Raw genomic sequence first — 12,654 nt, 5'->3', positions numbered from 1 at the left:
CTCTATTATTTTGATATACTTAATTTTAAAGCTATGTATCTCCGAATTTTGTATCTTATTTAATACTTGTGATATTTATATAAGAGAAAATAACCTCAGTGACCAAAAATGCCTTATAATATGCGATTTTAACCAACTTTTTTTTGGATTTGCCAAAATGACCAACTAAATCGCAATGCGATTGATAATTCGCAACGCGATCTCCGGTATCGCAAATCAGTTTCCAGATTCGCAACGCAAACTTCGACTATCACATTGCGATTTACATATTCGCATTGCGATAGTCCAAGTTCGCGTTGCGATTTTCCAAATTCGTTGCGATAGTCAAAGTTCACGTTGCGATTTATTTCAAATTCGTTGCGATAGTCCAAGTTCGCGTTGCGATTTATTCCAAGTTCGTTGCGATAGTCCAAGTTCGCGTTGCGATTTATTCCAAGTTCGTTGCGATAGTCCAAATTCGTTGCGATAGTCCAAAATCGCAACGACTGGTGGTATTGCATTTGTTTCTTAAGAATTTTCTCTAAAAAGATAGTATTCGCGCGGACGTGTCGAAGACATGTATTACCACGACCACGACCTGAGACGAGACGAGACGGACGACGGCGGCGGCGGCGCGCGAGAGTCCCCCTTGTTCTCTATCACTCAACAAGGAAGTGGGAAATCCAAGCCTTAAATACCATTCCCAATAGTGTTTCCAATACTATGTGGGATTGAGCATTACTAACACTTGTTCCCAATACTATGTGGGATTGAGCCTTAAATAGTGATATTATTTTTGAATGTTTTGCTAAAAATTGCAATAATCGCGATTGATTGTAGATTGACTTTTAATTATGACATATTTAATCGTATAATACTAATGCAATTGGTTGTTGATTCAGTTGTTTTAAGGTGCATGATTGTTAATTGTTTCCTGAATAATCACATTGTATTGGAAACAAGTGTTGGTAATGCTCAATCCCACATAGTATTGGAAACACTATTGAGAATGGTATTTAAGGCTTGGCTTTCCCACTTCCTTGTTGAGTGATAGAGAACAAGGGGGACTCTCGCGCGCCGCCGCCGCTGTCTGTCTCGTCTCATCTCGGGTCGTGGTCGTGGTCGTGGTAATACGTGTCTTCGACACGTCCGCGCGAATACTATCTTTTTAGAGAAAATTCTTAAGAAACAAATGCAATATCACCAGTCGTTGCGATTTTGGAATAAATCGCAACGCGAACTTCGACTATCGCAACGAATTTGGAATAAATCGCAACGTGAACTTCGACTATCGCAACGAATTTGGAAAATCGCAACGCGAACTTCGACTATCGCAACGAATTTGGAATAAATCGCAACGCGAACTTCGACTATCGCAACGAATTTGGAAAATCGCAACGCGAACTTCGACTATCGCAACGCGAACTTCAACTATCGCAATGCGAATATGTAAATCGCATTGCGATAGTCCAAGTTCGCGTTGCGATAGTCCAAGTTCGCGTTGCGAATCTGGAAACTGATTTGCGATACTGGAGATCGCGTTGCGAATTATCGATCGCATTGCGATTTAGTTGGTCATTTTGGCAAATCCAAAAAAAGTTGGTTAAAATCGTAAATTATAAGGCATTTTTGGTCACTGAGGTTATTTTCTCTTTATATAATGAGAAGATTATATTTTACATATTCTTAGTAAATTAATTTTTAAAATAAAAATAGTTGAACACTTCCTTGATTCCTTATAACACTTAGGTGGCGTTTGGTTCGCTGGAATCTCTTGGAATTAGGAAGAATTGGAATCCAATTCTACCACTTTCCCAAGTTTGGTTCAAGTTTTCGAAGGGGGAATTGGAATCCAATTCCATCAAGGGAGGGAAAGTAAATTACATCCATAACATGATGGAATTGAAATCCTTTGGAGGAGGGAATGTGAAATTTGACCATACTACCCTCATCAATCTTTTGGTATTCGGGTCGGATTTTTTTAAAAAATTTCGGGATCGGGTCAGATTTTTTTATAAAAATTTCGAGTTCGGGTCGGGTTTTTTAAGTTTGATATTCGGGTCAGGTTTTTTAAAGTGCGATATTCGGGTCGGGTTTTTTTTTTAAAAAATCGGGATCGGGTTGTGTTTTTTTTAAGTTTGATATTCGGGTCGGGTTTTTTTAAGTGTGATATTCGGGTCGGATTTTTTTAAGTGTGATATTAGAGTCAGGTCGGGTTTTTTTAAGTGTGATATTCGGGTTGGGGTCAGGGTCGAGTTTAGGGTGAAAAATACCCGACCCGACCCAAAAAAATATAATTTTACCTTATATATTTAGGAATAATTACAATAATCACCTTCTATATATAATTTTTTTCAATTAAGTCACTGTTTGTATTGAATAAAAATAATTTTTTTTATTATTTCGCGTTGGGCCGGGTCGGGTTTATAATTCATATATTTGGGTCGGGTCGGATCGGATGAAACTTTATTTTGGTCGGGTCGGTCGGGTCTCGGGTGGAGGTTCCCTTGTTCTTGGGTCGGGTGGACCAAAAATCCGACCCCTTACCATCCTTAATTGAAATGATTTTAACTTTTGATGTTTATTAGTATGATTTTTATAATTTAATGAAATGAATAATCAATCAATAAAATGAAAATTTAATATTTTTTAAATTTTTATAATATATTGCTACATGTAAGTTATAAAACAAACTAAAATTAAGCAAAAAAATAAGAAGGACAATTCTATCATTTTACATTACTGAAATCAAATTCATCTGACATGTCTGCGAACCAAACAGAATATGAAATTGGATTCCAATTCAATTTCCTGCCAACCAAATAGGTTTCAGATTCAAATTCCAATTCCTTCAGATTCCAATTCCCTCAGAAACATTCCAACGAACCAAACGCCACCTTAGATTATTTAGATTAGATTAAAACGGATTGAGGTAAGAGTGTTACAATCATTATGTATGGACAATTATATATATATATATATATATATATATATATATATATATATGGTTCTAGAATTTTATTTATTCTTATATAATTATTTTTTAATTTTTCATTCTCTATAGTAAAATTCTCTCCTCTATTAGTAATTTTTCTCTCTTGGGGATTGGTTCGCTGGAATGTTTATGAGATATCCAATTCCCTCAGAAACATTCCAACGAACCAAACGCCACCTTAGATTATTTAGATTAGATTAAAACGGATTGAGGTAAGAGTGTTACAATCATTATGTATGGACAATTATATATATATATGGTTCTAGAATTTTATTTATTCTTATATAATTATTTTTTAATTTTTCATTCTCTATAGTAAAATTCTCTCCTCTATTAGTAATTTTTCTCTCTTGGAGATTGGTTCGCTGGAATGTTTATGAGAGAATTGGAATCTGTGAAGGAATTGAAATCTGTCAGGAATTGAAATCTAATTCCATATTCTGTTTGGTTGGCAGGAAATGAAATTGGAATCTAATTCCATATTTTGTTTGGTTCGCAGACATGTCAGATGAATTTGATTTCAGTAATGTAAAATGATCGAATTACCCTTCTTTTTTTTTTGCTTTATTTTAATTTGTTTTACAACTTACATGTAATAATATATTATAAAAAATTAAAAAATATTAAATTTTCATTTTATTGTTTGATTATTCATTTCAATAAATTATAAAAATCATGCTAATAAATATCATAAGTTAAAATCATTGCAATCAAAATATTTTAATAAGTTACCAAAAGATAGAACAATATTTCGATACATTCCAATCGGAGTATATTAATTAGTTACCAAAAACTATTTTTATTCAATATATGAATTAGAAACCCGACACGACACGACACAAAATAATAAAAAAATTATTTTTATTCAATAAAAACATTGACTTAATTGTAAAAAAATTATATATAGAGGGGTATTACTGTAATTATTCCTAAATATATAAGGTAAAATTATATATTTTTTTCAGGTCAGTCCGATTTTGTTCACCCTAAGCCCGAACCCGAATATCACACTTAAAAAAACCCGACCCGACCTGAATATCACACTTAAAAAAACCCGACCCGACTCAACCCGAATATCACACTTAAAAAACCCGACCCAAACAAAATAAAGTTTCACCCGACCCGACCCGAATATATGAATTAGAAATCCGACCCAACACGACCAAACCCGAAATAATAATAAATTATTTTTATTCAATAAAAACAGTGACTTAATTGAAAAAAATATATATATATAGAGGGATATTATTGTAATTATTTCTAAATATATAAGGTAAAATTATATATATTTTCGGGTCGGGTATTGTTCACCCTAAACCCGAACTCGACCCGAATATCACACTTAAAAAAACGACCCGACCCGACCAAAATAAAGTTTCACCCGATCCGACCCGAATATATGAATTAGAAACCCGACCCGTCTTGAAATAATAAAAAAATATTTTTATTCAATATATGAATAAATTACCAAAAGATTGACGAGGGTAGTATGTAATTCACTTTCCCTCATTTGATGGAAAGTTGAAGCCATGAGGGATTCTAATTCCCTTGGAAAACTTAAACCAAACATGGGAAAGTGGTGGAATTATATTACAATTCTCCCCAATTCCAAGGGATTCCATCCAACCAAACGCTAAGATTTTTTTACGTAAAACTAGTGTTCGTGTCTTTATTTCTTATTGTTTTTTAATTAATCACTGGTATCTGATCTATTGATCGACTAATCCATATCAAGTACTACAGAGGAGAGGGCGACCCTCCCAATCCAATTTACTTCATTCGCAAACTTAGTATTTGAACCCCTGACCTTACTTAAGGGACCTAATATCTCATCTCACTAGATCAACTGATTGTTGTAAATATTTCTTATTGATTTGCTCGTTATCGTTAACAAACTTTAAATATCTAAATAAGATAGAAAAATATTCATTTATTTCTTTCATGGTTATTATGTTTTACCAAAACATAGGTTAAAAATTCCAACGCATGATTATTTTAGTCATACTCCCATAAAAATTCCAACTCTCATCTCTAATAGATTCGGTTACTGGGCTAACTAATCTAATAAATTATGTTAATAATTCATTTACAATCGGAGGCCAACTAGACTCGGACTTTAAGGGTCTCAACTCTATATGTTTTTTGTTCTCAATAACTGAAAAAGAAACTATTTTGAGATACTGAATCTAAAAGTTGCAAACTGTTACAGTGACAATGGTTTACTGAAAATGTTTGTAACTTTACAGCTTGTTGATACATAATTAACTTACTCTTTCTCAAACAAAATGGATGTCTAAATTGACGTGTTCAGTAGGCATGTAAATGAACTGAACGTTCAACGAACCGTTCATGAATCGTGCGGCGAGAAATTCGTTTATTTATTAAATGAACGAATATGAACAAGATTTTGCGTTCGTTGGTTAAATGAATGAACACGAACAAAGGGCTCGTTCGTTCATTTACGTTTGTGAACGTTCAATTATATGTTCGTTTATGTTAATTTATTTATGTTACTTCATTTATGTTCATTTATATTCGAACATAGGGCAAGTTGAATATGTTACGAAGATTATTGAAGTTTTTTGGATTTCAATAATATTATTTTGTTGAACAAATTAACTTTAAGACTTTATTATGTTCATATAACTTATTTATGATTTATGTATGTTTTTGTCGTATTCAAACAAATTAACTCTAAAGTTACAGGTTATATTTATATTAATAGATTTTAAGTTGTTATTCTTGTTGTTTACTTTTTTTTACATTCATTTATTGTGTACGAATAAGTTTTTTTTTTTTGTTTGTGTTGTTCGTTTATGTTCGTTTATTGTGTTCGTTTATGTTCATTTATTATGTTCGTTCGTTTGTGTTCGTTTATGTTCGTTTATCATTTACATGAACGAACATGAACAAGCTATATTCCTTAATAAACGAACATGAACAAAAAAAATTGTTCGTTTATGTTCGTTTATTTATTAAATGAACGAACATTAACATACCTCCGTTCTTGTGCATTCGGTTCGTTTACAGGCCTATGTTTTAGAATATATGACCATGGTTACGATTAAGAATGTACTATGATTGCATACATAATAAATATTATTATAATCTTTGTGGGTATCACGATTGTGATTTTTTTTTAATTCATATAATTTATTGTAAAACATAACGGGTACAGCTTCAATACATGAAGAATAGTCCAACACTTCAAGATCTTTTAAGGAGAACTATCATGGAGACGTTGGATAACTTAGGTAATGTGTCTCATAACTTGGGAGTAACCCTTGGCCACTAAGGCACGAACTACATTTTATAGCGATTTACTGTACCATTTGCATTTCTCTATCTTTTAAAAAGCTACTAACATAGTTACATCCAACGATTTTTCTATCTGCCGGCAACCTAAGTTACATTAATACAGGTACGAGAACAGATACGAAAACAGATACGGGTACAGAAATAAATACAAAAACAGATGCGGAGACAAGAAACGTCAATTCCTAGAATTATATAATATAGGTGCAAAAATGATATAATAAATATAAAATAAATTCTAAAATTTTAGAAGAAATGAAGAGATAAATCAAATCTTTAGTACGACATAGATTTAACTTATTCCTCGTAAGTGAGTGAGCAAAAGAATAAATACTCTAATTTCTTTCACGACAAGAGAATAAAATAAGTTTGTCCAAACACTTTGAAAGTTAAAGATTGAAGCAATGGAGTTTTTTTTTTAGTACAGGTGTACGAGGGCAGCCTAGCTGCCCGTTATATCAACTAATAACAAATCATCTGCTTCCTTTGGGGGATTTTGTAGAAATACAGATTCTTCCTGACAATTCTACATCTGTTTAGCGACGAGATCAGCAATGTCATTGGCCTCTCTAGGTATGTGTTTCAGATCAACCACCCAATTCCTCCTTAACAGCTTCAACATCAAAACTGGTCTACTAATTTTTCGGATCCTAAGGATAACTCTTTGTAATAAAATTTAAATCCTAATTAGAAAATAAAATTATATCCTAATTCATCTATAATTTTTATTATTTAAATCTTAAAAATAATCTTAAACACATGCATAAAGATAAAATATTATCCCCGATACATCCCTGAAAATCTCTCCTATAAAATTAGTTGTACTCCTTAAACATGAGATATGCCCAAAATGTACTACAGTATGTATGTTGAAGACGTATCAAATATTTGATACAACACAAATTGCCATACCCAATATGGGACGTGCCTCGAAAATCTCTCACGATCGTTTGTCCCAGCATGCACATCAACTGAAGTATGTTACATAACAGGAACTGGGACCGATACATAAGAACCTACAGTAAAACTTACATTTTTATTACATAATTTGAATGGAAATATACACATAATTAATCAACAGCAAGTCTTAGTATCTCTCAAAATGACAAACTTAAAGAATCTATCAAGTGGCCTCAGCGTTTAAAGAAAGTTTTGATCTTCCTAGAAGTTTTGATCTTCCTAGAGATCCTTGATCCAAGCAGTTGCATCTACGGGTGTCTATACGCGTTATCTATGATTTAAAAAAATATTCTCAACACAACAAATACTATCTTCATCTTCAAAAAGAAAAACCCTTTCTCTGCAACTTTTATATGTATTTGGAGCAAAAATCTCACTCTATGAGAAACAATCTTCATAACAGAGGATAATACAAGCAAAATTTGAAGTTGATTATGGTCAAATCATAGACCACAAATCCCAGTTTCTAAGAAGAATATAGTAACATAGATTTCTCGGTGTCAAACTTAGAATATACTAATTGTACATCTCTCGCTCCTAAGTTACATACGTTGGACACGTATTTACTTCACGAGACATCTTTGATGTTCTCGACTTTGTCGGATCTCACATGAGATAGCAGCATACGGTTTAAATCAGCCAACGGCGTTTGCTGGAACGCTCTCAATTCTAACTTGTATGTTTGTATTTCCATGGGAGGAACAATTACACGACCTTCGTGGGCGACGTCACCAAACTGCTCTGCATAACCTAGCATCTCAGTGTCGTCGTGTAGAAGATTTAAGGAAGTTGGTTTAGCTTTCAGCACTTCAAGACCATTGAACATGTTGAATAGATTTACAGGTTCATCGGCCATGCTGGTGCACTGAGATCTAGCATTCTGGCAGTATGAAGGATCCCAGTTTCGTCTATGCACCATTAAAACGAACCTGGGATCTCCAAGCTGCTGTTGAGAAGATTTTTCCGGTCGAGGGACTTTGAAACTCACAATATGCAAGTCACAAGGTAAGGGAGCGGTTAATGGAGAAAAGGGTCTCCAGTTTGTACGCACAGAAATGTCTTGTGGCTTCTTGGCAATGAATGCATGCAAGGGATGATTCAATTGAGCACTAACGCAATGTGAGAGAAGAGATGGACTCAAAGGTTGCGGGTAGGAGACGGGATTTAGAGTTGAAGAAATGTTGGTTTCAATCAGGAGATGGAAAATAACATTCATAACACGATTGTCCAGCACTCCTTGCCCAAGTCCACGCCCATCATCTTTTGCCAAACGACGATCAAGCATAATCTCTAGCCAACCCTGTTTAAGGCTTGCAGCACCAAGTGACTGCCGAGAATGGACAGAAAACCGCTGGCCATTTGACCCTTGCATGAAAGCGAGAGAGGGCATCGGGTAGTAATTCCCCTGCAAAGGGATCTTATCATATGTTTCTCTTCGACTCATCTGAAAGCCATTCAAGTCGGAGTAGAAAATTCTTTTGTTATTGATATCCGTCTTATATCGAACAATTAACTCTTTGTCCGTAAAATCCTTGCCAAGAAGCTCAACATGATATTCCTTCTCAACAAGAAACTCTTGTATCGTATTGCCTCCATTATAAATACGAGTACTATGGGAGATCGGAGTTTTCTCCCGTTCAGTCTTTGGGTAAGAATACACCTCCTGCATCAAGGGACCCTCAGAGATGACCAGATGCCCACCAGACTGAATTATAGGCACAGCTTCACCTTCGGGTACAAATAAGTATGCACTTCCAGTACTCGAGTAAAAGCTTATCTCTTCAGCCACCGCATTTTGGGGACCACTTTTTTGGATTACCTTTTGCAACAAACCACGGTTGACATCAAAGGTGAGAGTTTGATGCAGATTCTTAATTTCGACCACATCTCCTTCTACTTCCGAACAAGTATATGGTGTAGGGCACTGTATTGAACTCAAGTTCGAGAAGAGCTTGAGTTTTGCTGGTTTAGCTTTTTCACATCCAACAAAGCCATTGGCAATATAATATGTCTGCAAACCCATGGCAGGAACAGAAGCTTTCCAGTGGACACGATGCCTGCCTGTAAAAATCTTGCCTTTGTCATGCTGCAGCTCGGGAGAAACCTGGCTTTGAACACATGTCAAGTTTGAGTCCAAAACGGTAACTTCCGGTCTATTAACAACTAACATCACAACCTCTTCTTTTGTCTGCTCCAGAGGATTAAAGAGTACAACTGATTGTATGGTTCCTTCCCGAGCACTGACTGTTCTATGCACAGGCAGAGCATCGTATTTAGATCTCATCTGTTCGGGAACAAATTGGGCAGGGGTCTGATCTGACTTATCTTGGCGAATTCCAAGCAATACTTCAATTGCTTTAGACATGAAAATCTGCAGGTCCTGTAAGGAAGTGTGCATCCGAATTCCATAATCAAGAACAACATGATTCTTGGCAGTTCCGGTCACCCCATCATGATGCTGGAAAAGAGCTAAATTCCTCCTTGCAGCTGCAAACTTGTATGCGTACCCCATTGGTAGTTTTTCGCATTGTATTCTCTGGCAATAACCAAATAAAAATGCCATCAAAATTTCCGATGCACGGAGCGTTTGCTCTAATACCCGATCAACAGCTTTGAAGAAAGGCCTTGATACATAATAGCCACTCCAATAATCCTGCTGCCTATCAGCATAAGTAAAGAAGTCACCCGATAAAGAAGGAAAACCCACAACCTCGCTGGAGCCAATTTCTCTAGGAATGGAATAATTTATTCTGTCAGCCTCATCTCTAAGGGTCTGGAAATAGTCATCCAAAGTACCAAATCTTGCTTCTACATTTAAACTGGGATTAGAGTTGATGTAATCAAATATCATTTGATAATTTCTGAACTGAACCTCGGCTTCATCAATGCTGACATAACGGAAATCATCTCCAAGAGGTACGAGAAGTGTATTCGTCCGGTAAAGGGTCGACTTCTTCCTATACTGATCTAGTAGTTTTAGTGCCCTCTCCTGCACATTTTCCTGGTCAGTCTCTATAGGAGGGTGTCCCCATGGGCAGCGTTCATAAAAGAAACCATTAATACGGGCAAAATCAAACTGACAACAAACGGCAGGCTCTGGTCCACAAGTATGTGGAACATCATATGAATAAAATGGCATCATATGCACAAATATGTCAGTAGTTTCATCAGCATCCCAGCTTTGACGCCATATGTATTCCAAATTTTTATTCCAAGCAAGTTCCTTCTTCAGCTCGTAATGGGTTCTTTGAATAAGCATATTCTCAAAGCCCATTCGACGGAGGAGATAAGCCATTGTAGGAGAGTAACCAAATGGATCTATTGCCCAAGAATTTTTTGGAATAAACCCAATAGTGTCATTCAGCCACATATTTCCCTCAGTTACCTGCTTATACAAATATTTAAAAAAAAAAAAACAAATTGCAAACACAAGGCATTAAAGAGTTTTTGAGGATAGTAGCTACGATAAATAGAAAACTTAATGACCATTGATGTAAATGAAAAGACAATGAAACAATAGAGAAAGTCGTAAGATATGCGTATTAGATCTCACAAGTGCAAGAGTAAATCCTGGCTTGCGAGGATGTATACTCCAACAAGTCTAGCACCTTTTCGAGTGAGAATCCAAAATCATAAGACAAGTTGATATTTTTTTCACATGACATCACGGCTCAAAATTAATGGCAATGTGCAAGAAATACAATCTGTCAACATACCGAATCGTTCTGAAAATACAGTCATTAAGCCAACTATAATCACCAAGATGAGGGTTCAACGTGTACCTGCTCAATTATGGCAAAGTAATGTGAATTTGCCTGCATTAAGAAAATAGAATTTGTTTAGACAAAATCAAAACCTCGTAATCATAAATAGCTATTTCGGAGTCTAATTTGAAACACTTTGCTAAACTGACCAAAAAGAAAACAAAGTTCTAAGCCCCCACCTCATCATTCATCACCCAGCCACCCCCTACTATTTCCAACTGGCCATTCTTCACCAAGTTTGTAAAAGACTCCCTTTTATCATCTGAGGCATCTCTCCACCACCTTTCCAAATACGACATCTCTTCCCATATGAACTTCCGCCGAGTATCCTGTAAATTCAACTCAACCTTTTGAAAATTTAACAGGCTGCCAATATAAGTTTACATTAAGTCCAAGTGCGCAAAATAACCTTCGATCCATACGATTTAATTCCGAAAACCCGATTTCAGCACCATTGATCAACAAAGTACTAACCAAGCTCAGAAACCAAATCCCGATCAAGATTTAAACTATATTCAGCACCAAATATCAACTAATAAAGAAAAACAATCAAATTCTTAAACTATCAGAAACAAAACCAACAAGCTCACAAACGAAATTCGAATGTAAATCCCAACTTTATTAAACAATTTCACCCCATATTGACAAAAACCCATCAAGAATTAACCTGCCAAGAACCGAGAAAACGAAGAAAAAATCACCTTTGATAAAGCTTCTACAATGGTATCAAGTATATGCCTTGATTGCCTCTCGTAATACTCTTCCACGGTGAACTTCCACCCCGGATCGTTATGAGAATGTGGAACCACGAAAACCTTCAGCTTTTCATTATCCCATTCATCTCCTTTGTAAGAAACTTTCCACCCTTGTGTCCAAGCCCCTCCACGCTCGTCCAAAAACTCAATTTTATCATACAATTGCTTAGTTGTTATATCAACAACGGAACCATTCTGGTTCGACCCGGGTTTTTTCCGGGTTGCAGACCTCCGTGTCGAGAGCCTTCTGGTCAGGGATCGGGGCTTGAAGTGTGAGGAAATGGGTTTGGGGATTCCGAAGAGAAAAAGGGTAAGAAGGAAGAAGAGGAACGAAACGGAAAGTGCTATGGTGAAGAAGTTGGTGAAGAGGAAGTTGATCAGAGCCGTCCGTTTCCGTAGCTTCCGAGTCTGATGGGCTTTGGGGGTTGATTTGACGGTGGGTGACGGTGAAGACGGAAGCATTGCCGGTGTCCATCCTCCGCCACGGCGGTTGCTGCCAAGGTAGGAGGATAAGGGCATGTTTGGATTATCTTTCTTTTCTTTTCTTTTTCTTTTTCTTTTTTTCTTTCACTTGTTTTTCTATCTGATGGATTTAATTTTGTGTTTTATGATTCATTTCTTCGGTGAAGGTTTTACCTTACGTAGAAATTTCGGACATATTTCACGAACAAGGGGCCCTTTATTACCATGAAAAAAGAAGCGACTACAAAAGGCTGATTTGCCTTTGGGTCATTACAACCTCCTAATTTGCTTCATTTTTAGAACAATAATAAGAACTAATAATTAAGAATATATTTTTAGAAAGTGGCTGATATGATGGTAAAAGTTAGATTATTTTTTAATTGGAAGGCAATGTTAGGCTAATATTTTAAATATGAAAAATTCT

General features: G+C 35.7%; 1 protein-coding gene across 1 annotated transcript; it reads right to left on the bottom strand.

The window, feature by feature from the left end:
• Nucleotides 1-7,616: 7,616 nt before the first annotated feature.
• On the bottom strand, nt 7,617-12,359 carry LOC120171969 (alpha-mannosidase 2-like). Its single transcript, XM_039179561.1, has 4 exons — nt 11,715-12,359; nt 11,193-11,342; nt 11,032-11,064; nt 7,617-10,634 (listed from the first exon to the last, which is right to left on the bottom strand). Exons 1-4 carry the CDS (start codon nt 12,285-12,287, stop codon nt 7,818-7,820), a joined length of 3,573 nt encoding a protein of 1,190 aa, XP_039035492.1. The 5' UTR covers nt 12,288-12,359; the 3' UTR covers nt 7,617-7,817.
• Nucleotides 12,360-12,654: the final 295 nt, after the last annotated feature.

Source organism: Hibiscus syriacus, unplaced genomic scaffold, assembly GCF_006381635.1.
Source record: "Hibiscus syriacus cultivar Baekdansim isolate YM2019G1 unplaced genomic scaffold, ASM638163v2 tig00111841_pilon, whole genome shotgun sequence".
Taxonomy (NCBI): Eukaryota; Viridiplantae; Streptophyta; class Magnoliopsida; order Malvales; family Malvaceae; genus Hibiscus; species Hibiscus syriacus.
The sequence above is the reverse complement of the archived record's forward strand: the minus strand, read 5'-3'. Positions and strand labels throughout refer to the sequence as shown.

What these genes read in the sequence shown, in the direction of transcription:
- LOC120171969 (XM_039179561.1), bottom strand. Translation starts at nt 12,287, where the DNA reads ATGCCCTTATCCTCCTACCTTGGCAGCAACCGCCGTGGCGGAGGATGG. An exon ending in TTGTAGAAGCTTTATCAAAG is followed by an intron (nt 11,343 to 11,714) that starts GTGATTTTTTCT and finishes TTGAATTTACAG; the next exon opens with GATACTCGGCGGAAGTTCAT. An exon ending in ACTTTGCCATAATTGAGCAG is followed by an intron (nt 10,635 to 11,031) that starts GTACACGTTGAA and finishes TTGTATAAGCAG; the next exon opens with GTAACTGAGGGAAATATGTG.